At 44.4% G+C, this 22,208-nt stretch overlaps 1 protein-coding gene across 1 annotated transcript in view; it reads left to right on the top strand.

Moving 5' to 3' along the window:
- The first annotated feature begins 3,728 nt into the window (after positions 1–3,728).
- The window catches only part of LOC111871112, a 44,285-nt gene continuing 25,805 nt past the window's right edge, over positions 3,729–22,208 (top strand). The window contains exons 1-2 of the mRNA XM_023863941.2: positions 3,729–3,877; positions 20,214–20,256. Coding sequence (XP_023719709.1) covers positions 3,770–3,877; positions 20,214–20,256 — 151 coding nt within the window. The 5' untranslated portion in view covers positions 3,729–3,769. The remainder of the gene's footprint in view (positions 3,878–20,213; positions 20,257–22,208) is intronic.

Genomic DNA, 22,208 nt, shown 5'->3' with positions numbered 1-22,208 from the left:
GCTATAGACGGGGTGTGGATTAGAGAGTGGACTTATTGACACAACTCGGAACTACAAGTAATTTCAGCGCTATCACTGATTTCCACATTTTACAAATCACTGAAAGCTAAGTCTTCTCAGTCTGCTTTCACTAGTCGTTTCCTGGTAACAGATGTTAACAATGGAGATTCTTCAGCTTCTAAGCTCACGTCGTTGTTGTCCGGCGAATACCCCACGGCAGAACTGTCGACTGACATGTAGCGCCGCCTCTTCTTAGCGTCCCTTGCAGAACTCGACTGACAACTGACCGGGCCGCCCCAATTATTTTCATTATAACTCCTTTGCACGAAACTAGTAGAAAACACCATTTCCAGCACTAACTTTATTGTTGCGTGCATATTCGTTGCAGCCGGAACGTGTTTACCGATCTGTTGCCTAGAAACGAGTTGCATAGCACCGTGTTTTATTCGCCTATTTCGCAGTCATTGCATAGCAACGGCTGTCCAAGCTACAATACGAACATATGTCTATGCTATAAAAATAAGAATTTTAATAGAAATGGGTATTTATGTGGGTACAATTTTGAAATATTTTACTGAATTTAGAAACGTCTTACCGAACAGGGTGGTCTAAAAGTAAATTTTAGACTTTTATTGGGGGAGCTCGGGTTCGAATATCAACCGGGATGCCGGTTATCCTGACTGAGATTTTCCATCGTTTTTCTCAGTTCCTCCTGGCAAATTCTAGCATATTATAATTTGATTGGGTCACGATCTCTTCCTTCCAAGGTTTAACAAATGAATCACTCTTCTATCATCCTCATCATCCTTCGCTCTGTCATCCTAATACTGAAAACGGCCCGTTAAATAACTCTCCGAAGAAAGACGAAACGTCTGCACTTATCGGCTCCGGCAATGGTGAAGTAGTGAGAGGTGTGACCGACAGATGTGCTCGTGTAGCGATGGATTTGCATCCCTTGATTTTTGGATGAGGATTATGAATTCGTGGAGAATTTAAGGGATTGGTGGAAGTCATTTAGGCTTACACTCTGTCATGATTGTTGTTCCAGAGTTCAAAACCTCGACCTTGAGTCAGAAATCGCTGTTTGCGCCGGCACGATCGATGGGTACAGGTGCCTCACACACACACCGAGCCCTTCTTGTCCAAAGAAAATAAACAGGAGTGGCAAGATACACTCTGCAGAGTAGCCACTCTGTTTTTATATTATTCTAGAAGCTTGCCTGCCGGTCACGGTAGCCGCACGGTCTAAGGCATCAACTGTCTTCGCTAGCTCGAACGCTGGGACCGTGGGTTCCAGTCCCAATCAAGGCATGGTTGTCTGTATTGTGTGAGTTATTCTGTGTTTGTGTTGTTCTGCTTGTAGGTAGCGGCCTTGCGACGGGCTGATCCCCCGCCCAAGGAGTCCTACCGACTGCGTATAGGATTAAGAAACTCGAAAGGCGTTCAAGGTCCAACAGAAGGACTGTAGAACCATAGATAGACAGATAGATAGATAGATAGATAGATAGATAGATAGATAGATAGACGGATAGATAGATAGATAGATAGATAGATCTTTCCTTACAATTTTGTATGCTGCAGTGGTCGCTTTTGTGGTTTACTGTACGGCACTGGCAGTTGATCAGAAAAAAATAGCGTGAAATTGTTGGATAATTGATGAATAATGAATTGGAAAGGATTTGGAAGGAAGCGATAGTGGCTCAATCGGGATCCTCTCCAGACATTTAACTAAAAGTACTGAAGACAACCACAAGAAACGTCAGTCTGGATAATGGGTGCAACAGCCGAGATTCGAACCAAGCACTTCTCGAATAGAAGTCCAGAGCGTTACTTCTGTACCAACCTGGCCACGCCATTTTGGCCTTTATATACGCATATTGCAAATACAGACGTTGTATTGTAAAGCCAGTGACACGGTACAGAGGCGTGAAGAAGTTCTTCTTCTTATGCTTCGTTAGATTCGCCGTAACGAAACAGGTTTCAGATAAAAGTTACAGCTCATGAAAGAGGTTTACATTTTAGCCCATGTAGCAAACACTTTCCAGGCCGATCTGTTTTTAGAAACTCGATAAAATTCGTTGCCAATTTTATCTACTTATGTGTTTTGCCTACATGACCTGAAACCAAATCCCCGCCCCTCAAAATAACTAAATCAAGTCCGTTTAATTATTTCGGATTTGAAACATTCGGAGAAGAACGGACTAGCAGACACAAGAACCTCCGTATTGTGCGTACATTTCAGACACATTTAACATCATGTAAGACACCGCATTCCTAGCAAGCGGATCTAGCGGTAATGCTGTGCATGTTTCTGGAGGTATTCGGTTCGAATCTCGACAGTGAAATCTCGGCTCAAATGTCTCGTGGTTTTACTTAGGTTCTCCACACAACTGCTGGTATAGTACGAGGAAGAGTCAGTATATAGGTCACAAATGGAAGTAAAACAGCTGTAATAGACGTAATAGGTTTTCTGTGTGTATCACTAGGTAGCAGCACAGTCCAGCTTCATGACAGTCTAGGTAGCAGACGCGCATGCGTATGTTCAGAGGCTAGTTTTAGTAGTCAAAATGACGGCCGTGCTTGAGGAATACAATACCGAAGAGCAGCGTTCTGTTGTGCATTATTTTTGTGGGCGAAGGGATTCAATACAAAGGATATTCATAAAGAAATGTTTTTTTATATATAATGGGAAGCGTTTGTCGTGTAAATCGATTCAGAGCTGGGCCGAAAAATTCTTTGAAGGACCTTCGAAAGCCTCAGATGATGAAACGGAGACAACAGTCGAAAGACTTCTATGCTGCGGGTTTCGACGCACTGGTAAATCAATGGGACAAGTGTATCAATGAAGAAAGCAGTCTTCTGGGATTTGATACCGTGTATATGTGGTGATAACCGACGTTTCGGAGGAACGTATCTCCTCCATCTTCAGGGTAGAAGGAAAAATATCAGAAATCCGCAAGCGAAGAGACCGTGAGAANTTCATCAGTAATCTGTCAAGACGACAGGTCCACAGTCTCTTCCAAAACAATTCCTCCATTTAATGCGATCTAGAGCTTTCTCCTTCAAATGACAGTATCCTCTTCTGTCCCCAAGGTCATCCAGCATCCTCTTACGTCCTCTTCCTCAACTTCTTGTCACTTCTATCCGCCCCTCTATCTTTCCTTCGGTAACTTCTTTTAGAAGGCAGTTTCTGCGTAAAACATGACCAATCCAATTAGCCTTCCGTTTTCTTATTTCGTGTAGGATATTCATCTGCTCACTGACTCTAATTAACACTTCTTCATTTCACATCCGTTTATGACATATTTACTGACTCTCCCTCGGATCTCGATTAGGTCAGCATCACTTGCTGCCAATGAATCTTGCTACCGCTCCACACCATGAAGTTTAACTGCATATAGTATCGTAAAACTGCCCCAAAGATTAGACAGTAAACTCATATTGACCGCTGTGAGAACCTCAAATCTGACATCTCTTTACATACCAGTTACTCCTTCTTCCTCGTCTCTTCCATACGGGATAATGTTGATCATTTTAAATTCAAATTTTAATTTCTGAATCTGCCTGTTGATACAAATCGAATGTGATACGTTCAGATATGAAGAATCAACATATTCGCGAGGCAAGTCTTGTTATCGATAGAACGTAACATATTGCTCTCCCACAGAACTCGGCTCCCTTTCGGTGGAGATCGGCTGTCGGCGTTCGGGTTCGGCTACGCCACAGCAAGCAAGCAAGCCCAGTTGTTGCAGTGGAGCGATCAAGAGATATGCATCGGTCGCGTGGGACGGCTTGGTTTCGTCTCCTGCTTGTCTTTGGGATCGCAGGCGCCCTGACCGAAGGCAATAGGACGGCCATGACCGCTTGTCACTACCAGGTCAGTTCTCATAACCAGACTCACCAGTTACGGTGAGAAAAAACTCGTCTATATATATACATATATGTATATGTTTGGGGTTGTTGCCCTTTGCCTCTGACGTTCCTAATAATTGCCTCATTCAATTAAAAGCTATCCCTGTAACAGGTCGTGGAGGCCCATAGGGTTGTGAGACGTCGAGGGTCCCACGTTATCTAGGCAATCGGCTAACAGAAGGCGGTGAGTTGTCAGCCTTACGCGTCGGCCCACTTTATCCCCAAGAAGATTCCTGGTACTCATTTCTGTTAAGAGGCTGAATTGACCCCAGGGCCATAGTGCGGCTGGAAGGATTAGGTGAACTGAAAAATTCAATGGCCTCATCGGGAATCGAACCTGCGACCTTCCGGCTTGTAGCATAGTGCCTGAACCAATTGCCCCTAGGTTTCATTTAATTGTGTTATTTATTTCCCATTCTACATGTCTTTTGAATTTATGTTCCCCATAAATTCAGACCTGAGACCCATCGAAGCCTCAATAATCCGAGCCTTACTGATATTTTAATAGTGTTCATTTACATTTCTCGGAGAAAGTAAAATATTATGTTTAAATTCTTATAGAAACTTCGTCCATAAGAGGTCTTCATCGTTCATTCATCAATGGCACCACAGCCCTTTGTTGGGCCCTGGCCTCTTCTTGTGTTTCGTAATCATTTTCTCGCAGACGGTAGGGCTCCTTGGACGGGGGATCAGCCCGTCGCCACCTGCACAGAAGACAACACAAACACAGAATAAGCGCACGCAAATACATCCATGCCTTGAGTGGGATTCGAACCCACAATCACAGCGTTCAAGCTAGCGAAGACAGTTCATGCATAAGACTTCTTATCTCATGGCAATTTCGAAGTACAGCATAATAAATCAGTTGGCATTTTTTCGTGTTTTGTTTAAATTTTAGGGCAGAAATTGCGTCTAGTTTTCGGCGTCAAATGTATTCTGATATTTTAGTGACCTGCAGTGAGGTGCATAACTGTACAGAAAGAATATGAAGAACTCTCAGTTCTACAGCCAGGGCAACCTCAGAGGCTGCGGCCTCCTATGCGTTTGCTGAGGTTTGGTAGTTGCGTGGGTGGTCACGCATGACGAAGCGAACTCTAGCGCATGGGTTCCCGAAGGGGGCGGGGAAGTTAGCCACGCGTATCCCCCGCTGTTCCAGGATTCTTGGGGGAAAACAAAATTGAATAAAGAAGGAAATACGAATATAAGGAAAGGTAATATGAAAAAATAAAAATTGGAAAATCTTGAACTAATTCTGTGGCCCCATCAAATTTTCAATGAGAAATGAAGTACTGTAGTTGGTTGAGACACTATGCTACAAGCCGGAAGGACGCGGGTTCGATTCCCGATGAGGTCATTGGATTTTTAAATTGACCCGTGAAGTAGGTGGTTAGTTCAGTTCAGGCAGTTCAGCTGCGGAATTGAGAGTTCAGGTGAGGAGTTTTAACCAGCGGGCAACGGCGTGACCACGGAAGCAGAAGAATCTCAATTGTTAAGAATCGCAGAGGAGTAGCCATTGTTGAGAGCTGTTTCCAAGCAACGACAAGTGAAAGCAGACTGAGAAGTCTTGACGTGGGGTGAGAACTGTAGGCCTGCGGGTCGTAGGGGGCAACGAAATGGAAACCCGGTGTCTAGGTGTATATCCGGGCCACCCTGTTCCTCCCAGGATGAGGGAGTCTCGAAACTGAGACAGTAAAATGTGGTCATGAGTCCCGCAGAATTCTGACCTGAGAATGACTGCTCTGGCGAGGATCAGCAGCAACTGTAAACGACATATCCATCCTCTCGTCAGAGAGGGTGTTACGTAAGGACTATAACCGCAAGTGTTCAGTTGAAAAATAAAAAATACTGGTCGTGAGTCTCAAGGGGCTTGACGCCAAGACGAACTGATTGGCGGTAAACATCCAGTCGTAAAGTGACTCTGCCTCTGACTCTAACTTGAAGTGATTTGTAGTGTGGAAATAAGAAACAGTGCCGTAATTACTTGTAATTCCAAGTGGCGTGTACAAGTTGAAAATAAATCCAATTCACCAATCCAAACCCCGTCTATAATCACTAATACAGGTAACAATATCATGCAAATTTCTTGGATCCTCAGTCAGTATGTGGTCGACCAAGAAATTTTATGTGATGTCATGTACTTCGGTTGATAAGTATACGCGTTTCGGCGGAATCTGCTGTCTCTATCCTCAGGATTTAACTGCTTATTGCGGGACACAAAGGAGTCATACCTAGCTGAATTTGGAACTGTTTTTGCCAACTGCCATTTTCTCTGAAGGAACATTGACAGAAGACTAGAGACACTCGCTTATACCTCGGCCAGTACAGCAGCTGACGACTGCTGAATTGAGGGCCGAGAACAGCTAGGCGCCTTAGAAATTGCGTTGCCATGAGACTCCTTAGAGAAACTGCCGTCTCACATGGCGACGTGAGGGCTGGAGCTGCACCGTAATACTGAAATGTGTGTTAACCGCGGTTCGATTTCAGCGAGACAGGTTGGCTGTATCGCGAGCTGCTGAGGTAGTAAGGTAGGCAGAGCGTGAAGCTAACCATTCATTTTAGTTTAAAAGTCTCGCTGTAGCGTCACTACACTACGAGCCGGAAGGAGGCGGGTTTGATTCTCCATGAGGTCACTGGATTTTTCAGTTGACCAAATGAGAATGTAAGGACTGCAGTTGGGGCACCTTCTTTAAGTCACATAAGAATAAATTGTTCCGGCCTATATAACCCATGCAGTTGTTCAAGGGTCGTAAAGTAAAACAGAAGTTCTTACTCGTGTCAACAAGAAGTCCCAGATTTACGCAAGCGCAGACACAAGTTCGACCTGTGTACCGAGGGAGCGGGGCTGCCCACATTCTGAGAAACAAATTGACCGACTTTTCTTAGGAGAACGGCAAACAACCCTTTTATTGGAGCATCATCAGGAGTGAATTTTTATCCACCGCCTAGCGCACTCGCGCAATTTCATAATACTGATCTCGAAAATTAAAACGCCTTCACAATTATTAGAAGTCACACATGATGTATTTTTTTTCCTTGGCAGTACAGCCCCAGTGGGCCTAGGCCTACCTCCATGAACTTCTCCGTTCACTTCGGTTTTTCTAGATCTTACACATTCGGTAGGACTCCTTGGGCGGGTGATCAGCTCGTCGCAAGGCCTCTACCTGTATACAAACACAGAAAAACGCACACACACAAACTAAACATCCATACCCTGAATGGGATTCGAACCCACGATCCCGGTTTCCAAGCGAGCGAAGACAGTACATGCCTTAGACCGCTGGGCTACCGTGACCGGCAGTCGTGATATATAGCATGTATTATTAGATATTGTTTGTGTCATAGCTTTATATAATTCTAGGCTGAATTATCAGGAAGTAAACTGCTATATAATTCTTAGTAAGTAGTAAAGATATTTCGTATTACAGATCGGTAATCCGGTAACTTTGACACATTATGTTGCATATTACTTAAAACACGTATCCCTGATGATCCCTTTAAGGGTCGAAATATGTTGGGTGTTTAACAGAGAAGTAATATCATTGTCCCGTGTGTTAGTGACTCCAGGACCGGTCACAGTGGTCTCGCGGTCTAAGACCAGCTCTGACGCTGGAATCATGGGTTTGAATCCCGCTCAAGGCATGGATGTTTGGTGTGTGTATGCGTTTATTCTGTTTGTGTTTAGATAGAGGCCTTGCGACGAGCCGATCACTCATCCAAGGAGTCCTACCGTCTCTGAAAAATGATTACGGAACTGAATAAGAGGCCTGGGCCCTGAATGGGCTGGAAGAGACACTGGTTCGGATTAGTAATTGGATTTATTAATCACTCACGAGTCGTAACTACAGCTAAGCATAACAGTCTCACCGGTTCTCTCACTGAATCTTCTCAGCGTGCTTTCACTAGTCTTCACTATCCGTTTCCTGGCAACGGATTTATCACAGTCTCGCCGTAACTTCAGATATCGCTGTAATCACAGCACACCCGGGTTAGATCTCGGGTATGGTCAAGTGGGATTTATGGGGGACAAAGTGGCGCTGGGGCGGGTTTTCTCCGAGTACTTCGGTTTCCCCTGCCAATTTGCATTCCACCAAATTCTCCATCATAATCACCCAGGGCAGGTACAATAGGCCAATCAGTGGCCGCCGTGCCGAGTGGACCCAACTGAACTCCACCCCCCACTAAGCGAATTTAAAAAGAAAACCACAGCACAAGTAAAATCACATCCTAAATCTTCGTGCCACAGTCTAATTCCTTGTAATTCCAACCTGTGACGTCACTGCGACTCTCTCTTCTCGCAAAAATCATGACGACTCACTGTTTGACACATTTCATCTTCTTCTGACTGCACACTCCACTTGAACTAGTATGACTTCCAAATTAGATCTCAATTCAAAGTCAAAGTCACATTGCGACTGACGGTCGGTCGGTCAGTCAGTCAGTCAGTCAGTCAGTAAATATTAATTATTCCCGTTTGACAGTTACGGTCCTTTTTTTTTCTGTGTGGCGCCCTCTCTGACGAGAGGACGAGTCTGTCTTTTGTATATGCTGCTGGGCCTTGCCAGTGCAGTCTTTCTCGGTTCCGAGTCCCTTTGGATTCGCGACCATATTTTACTGTCTCAGATTTGAGACTTCCCTTTTCGTCGCCTCCTACGACTCTCAGGGCTTGATGGCTTCTCATAGCCTCGGGTCTGACATAACAGAAAACATGTCCATTGCTCATTGTTGCGTATTCGTTTCACCTCGGTGAGTGTACAAGCACTGCTGCTGTTTAAATGAGTTGCTGGAGACGAATTCGTTTCTTCTTGGGTCAAGGAATTCTGTTTGTAGGAAACTTTTTATCGCCTTTCATCTTTAACGCCTACCGTATGCAGGCATAATTGTGTCTCTTATGTCCTGTGGAGTGTGGTTTAGTGAACACGGTAATGGGACCTCGGCACTGCCCCACGCAATAGAAAGCTTTCAGACTAAAAAGAAATGCCGCAGTTTTTTTCTGCGGAAAGCCTCAGTGTCGATACAGAAAGAGCCGGCCTTTGTAACTTCGCTAATGCGGTTTTCCCTCTCTGTTACACACCGGGCGCGCATGTTTACCAACTGATTGAGGATATTATAAAACACTTCCCTCTTAGCTTAATAATAGTGTAACCGCCTAAAATTATACTTACTTATGGAGCTGAGCCCTTCTTGAGGAGAAGCCAAATCTGCAGCTACTCAAGAATTTCCCAGCATTTTATGGAACCCAAAGGTTCATTACCGTGTTCACAAGAGCCCCCCACTGGTCCCTATCCTGAGCCAGATCAATCCAATCCATCCCATCCCATCCTATCTCTCTAAGATCCATTTTAATATTGTCCACCCTCCTACGTCTTGGTCTTCCCAGTGGTCTCTTTCCTTCTGGCTTTCCCACCAATATCCTATACGCATTCCTCTTCTCCAATCGTGCTATATGCCCTGCCCAGCTCATCCTCCTTGACTTGATCATTCTAATTATATTTGGAGAAGAGTACAGGTTATGAAACTCTTCATTATGCAGTTTTCTCCAAACTCCTGTCACTTCATCCCTCTTCGGTCCAAATATTCTCAACACCCTGTTGTCAAACACCCTCAGTTTATGTTCCTCCCTTAATGTCAGAGACCAAGTTTCACACCCATTCAGAACCACAGGCAAAATTATGGTTTTGTATATTCTAATTGTTATGATTTGTACAGCAGACGAGAAGACAAAAGGTTCTGGACTGAATGGTAGCAAGCATTACCCTAGTTCAATCTCCTCTTAATTTCCTCCTAAATCAAGTTTTGATTTGTTATCATCGTTCCAAAATATCTGAACTGTGCCACTTTTCAAAACATCTGTTTCCTATCTTTATGTCATGGTTTTGCCCTGCATTTTGGTGACGAGACAGCAACATGTACTTAGTTTTCTCTGTGTTTATTTCTAGACCAACCTCCTTATTAGGGTCAATTAAAGTCTGTGTGTTTCTCTTATGGTATCTACATTATCACCCAGCAGATTCACATCATCGGCATAGGCCAACAGCTGATGCATCCCGTTTAATTTCAGTCCCAGCATGACCTTAAAATTTGGAAAGTCCTCTTTCCCCACAACAGAAACAACTGAAATTGGCTGGTCAATTTTTGTTTACAAATCCGATTTCATGTTGCATTTGGGACATCCCGGGCCCTGAGAGACTGTGAAGGGGAGCTACCTTTTCGGGAGAGATTTTAATTTCCATTTCGAGTGTATTGACATGTACAGGTTTCAGAACAAACAAGATAATTCTGCATGAGTTTGTAACATCACGTGCCAATCCGCATACGAGTTAAATTGGGACGAACCCATCGGATTATGACGCGTTTGGAACGCTTTAATTTTCACTGAAGTGAAGACAGAGTCGTCATTACCCATTAAAACGTACACGCAGTAGCTTGTATTGAAGTAATTAAAAGTTCTCTGCGTCTCGTCGAATTCAAACTAGACCGCTCATTTTAACTTTAATTCGACGTACTGCCTATTAAGCGTACATTTGAAACTTCCCAATACAGCGTTAATTGCGTTTCCCACTCCAGCTTGTCTGCCATGAAGGCGATACTACATTCAGACTCGCCCAAGATGTGAAGGGTCTGGACACCTGAGGAGCGCTTACCGACTCGAGACTTCCAGTGACGGCTGCGTATGCGTGCCTCAAGTGGTGTTATTGAGAGCTGCCGGCGTTGCCCAATTATCCGACGCAGGAGCGCCGCTGGGACCACATGCCCGTGCCATGACGGAGGGCATACATTGATCTGTTGCATATTAACTGCAATGTTTTCTGCTGTTCCATTCGACACGTTGCGCGTGTAGGCGTGGTAGCTAATAAGACTTCTCCTTTAACTTGAGGTCTTGGTTCGAATCTTCTGCTTGATACCGACCGCACTTACAGGTACATCTTAGGCTGGGGCCACACGAGCGCACGAAATACGTCCGTTGCAACGAACGTACTTTATGACGGACGTTGCTGAGGACACCACACAGTTGCAGAATGCGGTGTGTAGTTTTTTGTCTGCAATGGAGCCAGAAGAAAGCGTAGCATTCGCCTCTCTTGTTTATTTCTACAACGGACGCATTTTGTGCGCTCGTGTGGCCCCAGCCTTAGGGTTTTCCTCAAGACAAGTCCTGTATTGCGCACGAAGTTAGTGAGGCGACGATAAGTGAGCAGGAATATGAAATAACCACCAACAAGGATTCTGAGTGTTACAGAAACAGCTGACGATAATAATACTACTGTAGCCCAAATGCCTGGGAGCAGCAGATCATGTCAGAACTCTTTGTGTGGTAAAATGAGGAGCAGATTTAATTTTAGGAATGTCTGGTGACGCTCAGTGGGTTGATGTCTGACCCTCCCTTGCCTCATATCTAGACTGAACATTAAAACCTTGAGAATATTGTCCCTTCTGCTCTATCACCTGGCTTCACACCGCGGCGGCACGGGTTCGATCCCAAATCGGGTCATGTGGGATTCGTGGTGGACAGAGTGGCACTGGGGCAGGTTTTCTTCGAGTACTTCGGTTTCCCCTGCCAACTCGCGTTCCACCAATTGCTCCACAATCATCATCATCTGGCGCTCGACAATTGGCCAGTTAGTGGCCGACGTACCAAGTGGACTCGGTTTCAACCCCCTCCCCCCCCCCCAAAAAAAGGCGTGTCAGTGTCGAGAGGAATACTGTAGCTAACGAACGATATATCGACAATTACTATGAGGAAGTTCATAATTTTAAAATGTTGCTTAATATGGAGCCATAGAAACAACCGTTGCTAACGAACGGCTCTGAAACAACATTCATTTCTAGGCAACGGCTTGGTAAACAAGTTCCCGCGGCAGCGGGTACGTATGCAGAACTAAAGATGCTGTTGGAAACGGTGTTTTCTACTCTGTCCGTGCTAAGGGGTTATAAGGAAAACAATTGGGGGTTACAGAGTCGGTTCTGTACGGGAGTCCATGAGAGAAAGAAGCATTCTGGAGCAGCCGTTCTGAGAGGACTTGAGGGCGTGAAGCTGAAGGATCTGCACTGTTAGAAATCGTTGCCAGGTACACAGCAGGCTATTTAGCGGGTGCTAAATGTGGAAATCAGCCGTGTCGCTGTAATTACTTGCAGCTCCCAGTCACGCGTATAAGGCGTCAATAAATGCAACACCAATCCAAAACCCCGTATATAGTCACGTACCTAATACTTTAACAATATTATCACGATTATTAAACCAAAAAGAGAGTCTGAGCGTATAGCTGTTCCAGAACCGTCCGACCACCTTTTTTGTATCTGAAGACATTTTGTTCACTTCTCACGTATACAAACATAAATCTGTGACTTGTCACACCCGGTGCTCCTTCCCTGTGGAGGCATTTCGTCGGAAGTTCATGTCACAGTGGCAAAAAGCTTGTCTGTAACGCAACAGAAGGACGTTCGCCACAGTAGAAATGACGGTTATTCGCATTTTCCAGCAGAATTATGACACGAACATCCAAACAGAGGTGGATTTCCTCTGATCAATAGTAATCACATATATGATTCGCGTGCAGACAACAGAAACAATGCAGACAATTACTGGCCGTGTGAAAAGCTCGACTCTTGTAACGTTAGATGTGTCATAAACCGTGACACGCACACTGCGGTGTTAATTTCGTTCAGGAGAATAAAAATAGTTATGAATGTATACGTGTTACAAAGGCCCTCTGTAGCTGAATTGACTGCAGTGTCTGTGTGCTCCGGTGCGGTTGCATTCAGCTGAACAGAAATGCTGTTGGGCGTATCATTGCCCAGACGGAAGAAAAATGAATACAGAAACAGGCATTTGACTGGGCAGAAAGAAGAATGAATGACAATGCGTTGTTATGCCTCATGGGAGCCCATATAGCGCACATGGGCGTGAAACATACGTATTGTCAGGTGTTTCGGGTTCGGTGACTAACAACAACGGGTTTTGGATTGGATGATCAGATTTATTGACGCTTATACATTTACGCAATTCGGGACTAAAGGCAATTATAGCGCTATCGCTATTCTGCACCCTTTCACAGTTCACCGTTACACACGCACTAGGATTCTCGGTCTTCACTAAGGGTCTAAGGACGGGTCTGTCTTTTGCATATACTGCTGGCCCTTGCTAGCGCGGTATTTCTCGGGTCTGAGTCCCTTGGGACTCGCGACCATATTTTACTGTCTCAGATTTGAGACTTCCCATTTCGTCGCCTCTTACGACTCGCAGGGTCACGGTGGAGGTATTCGACCCCGCCTCCACACGGGGGGGGATAGAACCATAAACATACTCTCGTTATATAGCCTCTGGTCGGACTCCATAGAAAACGAGTATTGTTGTGTTACCTAGCAACGTGTTGTAGCATGGTGCACAGAGAACACAGCTCCTATTGTTGCGTGTTCGTTGGGACGTATATACTGAGTCACTGCCTAGTCTCGAGGGAAGAGACCGTTTGAAAGTCCTGGATGCAGGTGGGGGACAGGCTTCAGAACAGCCTCAGAGGATGAGCTCTCTCAGGATTGGGTCCTGTGAAGGGTTTCCGTGAACACAATAATGAGCCATCATATCCCATAAAAGCGCTGCATTTCTTAAGCATTTCCTTAGCCGGGCCTCGTCTCTGCAACATGGGACTAGAAATCAGAAGTAGGGTCTCCGTAATTCAGGGGGGAAAAAAACCTAACGAATAGCGATCAAAGAAATCTTCTAGAAACCTAGACGTGATATCTAAGCCAGCATTTTAAACATATACAGAACCATTTGTGAAAGTTAGTTCGTCTACGGTCTCGATATTATATTTATATTTGTAGTTTATATAATAAAAATATTTTGATTAACATATATGGATAAATACCGTCTTAAGTGCAACAAAAAAAATTTGTTGCACTTAAGACGGTATTTATCCATATATATTGTGTGAGTGTAACAGGATGCTGAAATATAATATTTTGATTAACGTTAAACTTAATATAGATGTAGATAACACAGCCGAAAGACGTCATTAAATATACAAACGTTTTAAACTATAAAATAAAAAATAAAATGTGGTTACTTTTCCAAAAATTCGCTAGGTTACTCACTCAGTCGGTAGATCCCACGGCTGGAAGTTAATTCTTTTGGCATGGCTGTTAATTAAAACCATTTTATAAGTGAACCTGTACGAGCATTCAACAGCAACAGAACAAAGAGTTCTGACAATTTCGTTACAGCGTGGAAGACAGCTTATCTATATCTCCTGGAAACGCGTTGCTATCACCTTCATAAACAGCCTTTGTTGCAAACGAGTGTATTGATTTATCCTTTCAAATGATCGCAGAAGCCAGACAGTTGAACAGACCAAACGTTCAAAATTATTCATAAAAAGAATCGAGGCTGTGTTGCGCAATTTAAGTCTAGGAACGGCGCGAAATGTGATGTTAAACTGAATATGGCGACAATGTTACGTCTGTGTGCTGCTCACATGTCCCAGGGAATCCCCCGTCAATCTTCCTTTAGTAAACACAACTTATGGAAGCATATCTCTTTGAGGCCTATCCCGACGGTTCAGTAGCGACAACACCAAAGGCAGCAAGCATACATGATCTTAATTCTATTCATTGGTGTTCATAGACTTGGTTTATTGGTTAGGTTTGTAGCATAAATTTCGATCTCCCATCAAAATAAAATGGTGTCAAATATTTAAATAGCTGTAGTGAATCTCACACGTGTTCTGTACCGTGTGGAGGCGGGGTCGAATACCTCCACCGTGACCCTGAAAATCGTAGGAGGCGACGAAAAGGGAAGTCTCAAATCTGGGACAGTTAAATATGGTCACGAGACCCACGGGACTCGGACCCTAGAATGACTGCGCTGGCGAGGCCCAGCAGCAATTGTAAACGACAGACCCGTCCTCCCGTCAGAGAGAGTGCCCCACACCAAGAAACAAACAACTGTCTGACAGTAATAAAAATCTGATCTTAAGCCCCAGATTGGTGCTTTATTCCAAGATAGACTGGCCGACTGACCGTCGGTCCAGTGACGCAACAGAGCAGGTGTCTCCCCTCATCTGAGGAAGGAAACAGGTCTAGTTCTTGTTTTTAGAATACCGGACGATGGATGAAGTCCGAGAACCCAGTAATTCTGAATGATCTTAAGACATTTCCATCCATCTTCAAGAAACGTCTTCCCCTTTCGATGTTTCTGTTTATGTTGGTTGCCTAGCAACAAAACCTCTCCGTCAGGAGATGGAGACTCGAAGCGCTATATTTGTGGGGCCGGGAAGGAGAAAAGAGAGGTTTGGACTTAGACCTGTCTTGAATGCATTTCTCGCAAGTCTCGGGGTTCGAATCGCCAACAGTATCATCACCGAAGAGTTCTGTCTTCTGGGATATAATGCCATGCAGTCCAGCAGACGATTCGCAGGAACATATCGCCTCCATCTTCAGGGTCTAAGAATAAGCTGAGCGCGAAGCCAGCAAGAAAGCAGGCGGAAAGCATGAAGATAGTAACGACCGCTGAGAGAACCTGCAGTCCTACATAACAGTATCTCTGTTTTCCCAAAACTCCCTCCTCAGTCCCCCCCCCCAAAAGGTGTATTTCCTCCTTTTCGCGTGACGTTATTCCTAACTTGTTGCTGTCATCATGGTCTCTGCCCCCATCTTGGGCGTATTTCTCTTAGGTACATGTTCGGAACCTTCATGATTGTACCGTTCTTCCTTCTTAAGACTCGTCCTCTTCATCACATCCTGTTATTTATTAATACATGCTGCAATGTTCACTTGGTACATCGGCCACTTTATGACCTATTGTAGAGGATGAATGTGGAGCAGTCGCTGGAATGAGAACTGACAAGGGAAACCGAAGTAGGCGGAGAAAACCTGCCTCAGTACCACTTTGTCCATCACAAATCCCACATGACCTGACCTGGGCTTGAAGCCGGGACTAACCGCCTGAGCTATGGCATGGCCCCACTGATTCAATAAATTACTCCCTAAAGTTACCCTAATCAAGCCTCTCACAAGACGAGTCTTTACTGCTTAGTGTTACCCATTCGGAACTGTCCACAAAGCAATAGAGCCAATTGCACAGACACGGTGTTTCAGCATCCTGTAGCATTAATATTAATTATTTCATCAAGCTATATTTCTGTCACAATGCAACACAAGGTTGTTACAGACACTTTAACCTTTATTCACGATATGTTTCGGTCGTATAAAGCCATCATCAGGTGTCCTCGTTATGCTAAATTGTTCACTACACTGCTTGTCTCAGTTTTAAAGTTAGAATTAAAATAGATCGCCATATTAAATTTAGTAAAGACGGCTTTCATCCCCTTGTGGGATTTATTAGCGTAATCTTCAGTCACTGGGCGTGTTTCGTGTAGTTCGTTGATTTCATTTATCTGCGAAGGTGAATAAACTTTAAAGTGACTGTAACACTTTTGTGTTGCATTATGAAGGAAATATATATTAATGAAATAATTCAGTATCAAAATTCCTTGGATAATAATAGAAAATTAAAACAATAAATCAATTAGTAATGAACCTACCTACCTACCTACCTACCTACCAGTCGGCGCTACAGCCCTGGGTGAACCTTGGCCTCCTCTACAACCAGTCTCCACTGCTCTCTATTCCTCATCTTCTCTATCCATCCTTTCACCTTCATCTCCTTCAGGTCGTTCTCAACATCGTCTGGCCATCTCCTCCTGGGTCTTCCTTTTCTTCCCTTGGAATATAGCCTTCCTTTTAACATTCTCTTTGGCATTGCATTATATGTTCTTTGCCTAGTCCGTTTCCTGTTTGTTCCACTTATCCGAGGCTGGTTGTTAGGTTTCTGAACGAAATTCTTTTTACATGATGAAGTTGTTAGCCCCATGCCCAACCCCCAACCTGGAGGAGCAGGGTATCTCTCTTAGTCTGGACTCTACCCTTTGACCTTTCCGGCGTGGGTGACCCTACCGGTAGTTAAACTACCGCCGGCATAACTCTCCAGGTCACAGAGTCACGCAAGCCCCACCACCACGACAAGGTGGAGACATCTTTGGGAGAAGTAATAAACCTAATTAAACCTAAATAAACATTTATGTACTTTCGGCCGTTACAACAGTAACACTATACGGGTTTGTTACATAAAAGCAGAATGCGCAAAAGTTTATGCGGATTTACAGATCGCCAAACCGTATGTGTGTGCCTTTGTGATTGCCTTTACAAAGAAAGATTTCTGACACATTTTATCGAATAGTTCAGAGGTTTGCGCTGACTGCTGAAAGGAAGATATAAGGTCTATACATACAAATATTGACAGATATAGATTACGAAAAGTTGGTGGGACACGCTGAACCAGTAACCCTGAGGCTGCTGTTAGCTAGGCGCATGCGTAACACGGAGCATTATCCGTGAGCGTCACCGACGCCTGTGATGAGACGCTTTGTAGTGTGCTAGAACTTCACTCACGCTTCTGCTCCGAAGATGAAACTAGCGCGTTTGTTCCAGACGTCGGTAAACATCTATCAGACCACACGACGTCACATCTCAGGCGACAGCAATATTCATAGTGAGCACCGTGGGAGCCCCCGGGGTAAGGCTGGTGCCTCACTCGTCTAGACGTGCCTCAGATGGGCGGAATGGAAAAGCCTGTTCCCTAACAACGTAAAGTACATACACTTGGTCGTCGACTTACGACCGATTTCCGTTCTGACTGACAGGTCGTAAGTCGATCTGGTTGTATGTCGGCCATATATTTATTAACAGTATCTTTTAACCTTTCTAATCTTTTTATCATCTTTATAATTTATTTTTAAAAACTTTTACATTTTAATCATCTTTTATTTTTCATTTTTTTTTGTGGTCGTAAGTGCGGCCGGTCGTAAGTCGCATAGGTCGTAAGTCGACGACCAAGTGTATAGGTAAACATTTGTCTGATAATCTCCCTATCCAGAATGGTTAACCCAAGGAGATGCTTTAACGCCACTGCTTTTCAGATTTGCTTTAGAATATGCCATTAGGAGGTCCACGAAAAACAGATGGGACTGAAATTAAATGGGACACATCAGCTGCTGAAATCACTTGCAAGTATTGTTAACTATTGCTCTGAGCTACGGTGCATCAGTTTCAGTACTATTTACACTAGTATCTGGGATAGCTAAGTTGGTATAGGAACGGGCTGCAGAATTTCTTTTTCCAATTACTCTGTGTTGGTGTTCATGCACTTGGTTTTGTTGGCTAGGTTTGTAGCACAAATTGATAACACTTTTTCTGTTCTAGTTCCACGCCTGTGCGTGCTCTATCACAATTGTTATTGCATATTTTCTTGTTATCTCCCGAATTAGTCTGGTCTCAGGTGATTAAATAGCTTTGTGCATCTAACAAGGGTTGTCCAGCTATCGAGGTTAGCTCTTTCTAAGGGACCCAACTGAGTGGGTGTCTTCCCCCTCACCTGAGGACAGACCCAGTTTCCGAAACGTCGTGTTTTCTAGTCTCCAGAATACCGGACGATGGAAAAAGTCCAGAACCCCAGTAATTGTAGTTGCAGTAAAATATTTCTCTCTCCGAAGAAGAGGACGCAAATCTGTCACCATAACTGTAGAAGTTTCCGTGACTACTTGTGCACGTGACATTTAAGAAACATCATCTTCAATATTAATTAATTACAAAATTAAAATTAATATTGAGTTCAATAACATAAACGTCACTTTGCAGAAATGTTGCGGGGAGTTGAGATATGCTGTTACATGAAACGAATTTCGTCCGTTCCCTCCCCCTCGCACCCTGGTTCCGTGCAAAGGGTTCGATAGGGACGATCCAATTAACTCTGCTTCCTGTAGGTCACCGAACCTGCAGTCATGCTGAGTGCCGTGCCTTTGTGATTCTTGTGCAGAAGTTCTTCTGCTAAATCAGTTGACTGTGTAGAATTGTACAGCGTTTGCGGAAAGCAGAACAAACGCACTGTAGAAACATATCTGAGCTCTGAAGATGACACGAAGGCTGAAGTTAATAAAATCTTCTAGGGCTATCAAACGTCTTAATTAGGTTAAGAACTACCTATGTTTAATGGCTAATAGTCCGAGACGGTTATGATAATTAGGCGAGGAATTCTCCGAGGCCAACACTCGCTGTAATTAAAGAAGACACTGTAAAGCTTGAAGGTTTCTGGTTCAATTCCAGATGAGACCATCGGAGTTTACATTCTACCTAATCCTTCCAGTCGCACTATGGCCCTGGGGTCGATTCAGCCTCTAACAGAAATGAAACCATGATTTTTCCTGGGGATAAAGGGCGGACGGTGCTTAAGGCTGACAACCTCACCGCCACCTGTGAGCCAATTGTCTAGAATATGTGGGCCTTCACGGCCTGTTACAGGGATAGCTTTACCTTTTTTTTTACCTTTCACGCAAAGATCGGAGACGGAGTAAAAAGAAGTTCTTTTCCGGAAGGGCATCAAGTTGCGAGGGCAGTGAACTCTATATGTTTCCGCTCAGTGCAGCTGTCAGGTAACTGTTTCGACTTTAATGAAAACGAGGATGGTACATTACATTTAACTACTAATAGTAAAATGTACTTTAGTCATTTATGCATTAATAACAGAATATGCGGTACGGCCATTAATTTCGGTTTTCTAGACCGGAGCCGCTATTTCCTTGAAATACCTCCTCAGTTATCCTCACGAGGCTGAGTGGACCCCGTTCCAGACCCACTACATATCAGAAAATCTGGTAGCGCCGGAAATCGAACCCGGACCTCTGGATCTGTAGCCAGGAACTCCGACCACTAGACCACAGAGGCGGACTATAAAATTAAATAATTACAAATAAATGTCGAGTAATTATTTGAATACAATGATAATCAAATTATTTAAGGCAAATAGAAACGGCGACAGGCCAAAGCTCCCGCTTCCACTGAAGGCAGGCAGGTCTTCACGAGCCGATGGCTGTCAACTTCCGAAGGGTTGTGCACCGTTGCAAATGGCAGCCCATCCTGCAGGCACGTGCTAAGCAACAATTGGCTGGGGCCCACCGTGTGACGAGGTCCTCTCTGGCCCAAAGTCTTTACGTACGCAGTCCGAAAGAAGTGGGTGGAGCCACTTTGTTTATGTATACGGAATTCTATGAAACTATGTACGAGTCCAGTTCCGAATGTCTGATAGTTTCTGATAGTTGAAATAGAACAAAGCGGCCATGGCTTATTTTAAGGTACTGTCCCAGCATTTTCTCTGAGTACTTAAGGGAAAACAAGTTGTGGCGAGAGACGGTCTGGAAAGTTGCCGCAAAGTATGCACTCATACTTGGCTGTCTGACCCAGTGCATTCTCTCTTGCAGGAAAACGCTGTCACCAAACCATGTGAACTGTTCCGCAAAGTAGGTAAGTAGGCAGAGAAATGGATACTTAATTCTGTGTAAATAGTACTATTATCGTAATAACTGTGTGTTTGATTCATCGAAATAATTTACATTAAATTAAGTACTGCTAAGTAATTCGTCCTTCTTCAAGTTATATGTTTTTCTCGGGTGTTGAGAATATTTGGACCGAAGAGAGATGAAATGACAGGAGGTTGGAGAAAACTGCATAATGAGGAGCTTCATAACTTGTACTCCTCTCCAAGTATAATTAGAATGATGAAGTCAAGGAGGATGAGATGGGCAGGACATTAGCACGAGTGGGGGACATATAGGATATTGGTGGGAAAGCCGGGAGGAAGGAGACCACTGGGAACAGCAAGACGTAGATGTGTGGACAGTATTAAAATGCATCTTAGAGAGATAACATGGGATGGTATGGATTGGGTTGATCTGGCTCAGGATAGGGACCAGTGGAGGGGTCTTGTGAACACGGTAATGAACCTTCGGGTTGCATGGAATGCTGGGAAGTTCTTGAGTAGCTGTACAATTGGTAGCTTCTGAAGAAGGGCTCAGCTCCGTGAGTGAGTGAGTGAGTGAGTGAGTGGCGAATGGAATGATAATTCAGTTCGGAAGGTCGATACATCGTTGTGCACTTCACTTAGAGGCCGGTACTGCCCTTTCAGCTTGCTGATGATTGGGAAATGAATTATTTAGGCAGTATCAGACGGAGAGGAGGCTAGCATCCTGCCAATGTAATCACACCAGCAGCAATTGGGACTAATTGTTCTGTGTCTGCGTTAGCGCAGCTGTATACTGTTATTTTTACGGTAACAATGATACAACTATGATTTTCCCTGTAGTTCTGTATGGGTACATAATACTTTGTCTGCCGATCACGGTAGCCGTGCGGTCTAAAGCATGAACTGTGTTCGGACGCTGGGGTCGTGGGTTCGAATCCCGCTCAGGGTATAGATGTTTGGTGTGTGTTTGCGTTTATTATCTATTTGTGTTGTCCTATGTGTAGGCAGAGGCCTTGCGGCGGTCCAACCACTCGTCCAGGAGTCCTACCGTCTGTGAAAAATTATTACGGAACTGAATAAGAGGCCAGGGCCCCCCTGAATGGGCTGGACGAGCCCCTGAAAATGATAAATATTTGTTGAATTATGTTAGAGGAGGAACATGGACTGAAGGTGTTTGAGAACAGGGTGTTGAGGAGAATATTTGGACCGAAGAGGGATGAAGTGACAGGAGGTTGGAGAAAACTGCATAATGAGGAGCTTCATAACTTGTACTCTTCTCCAAGTATAATTAGAATGATCAAGTCAATGAGGATTAAATGGGCAAGGCATGTAGCACGAACGGGGAGAAAAGGATATTGGTGGGAAAGCCAAAAGGAAAGAGCTACTAGGATGACCAAGATATTGGTGGGTGGATAATATTGTCGCGTATTGGGCGTATAACGCAACAAATAACTTCACGCCGTATTTGATATAGCGAATTTTATTTCACATTCGCACTTACAATCACCCAAATTACAGATTTACAATTACTGCTATCTGCAGTATCACAAATACTACACTCCAAATGCCACAATACAACTGACTGGTTGCGGGCTAACTCGGAACTAACTCGGAGGTAGCTCGAGGACTAACTGTGAATAGCCTTCGCTGCTCCTCATGTAGTCTCGATCGGACAATACAGAAAACGGCCACGTAATAAGCACCCTTGTTGCCTGGCGCTGTGTTGCTAGCAAGGCTAGCGGTAGTAACCGCTGTTACTACCGTCGTCTCTCGCAATCCTGGTTACCCGCGCTGCCTAGCAACCCGCGGTACCCTTTGTGACGTCATCGCTGTTGACTCGCGTTGCATAGCGACCAGGATGCTAGGACTCGGCTAACTTCGGCTCACTTCGGCTTCGCTCGTCGAGGCATCACGGCTGGCGGGGGGGAGGGGCGTCATCCATAGCTCAACATGT

This window comes from Cryptotermes secundus, unplaced genomic scaffold, assembly GCF_002891405.2.
Source record: "Cryptotermes secundus unplaced genomic scaffold, Csec_1.0 scaffold250, whole genome shotgun sequence".
Lineage (NCBI taxonomy): Eukaryota > Metazoa > Arthropoda > Insecta > Blattodea > Kalotermitidae > Cryptotermes > Cryptotermes secundus.
Note: the sequence above shows the minus strand (reverse complement) of the source record. Positions and strands in the feature narration are given on the sequence as shown.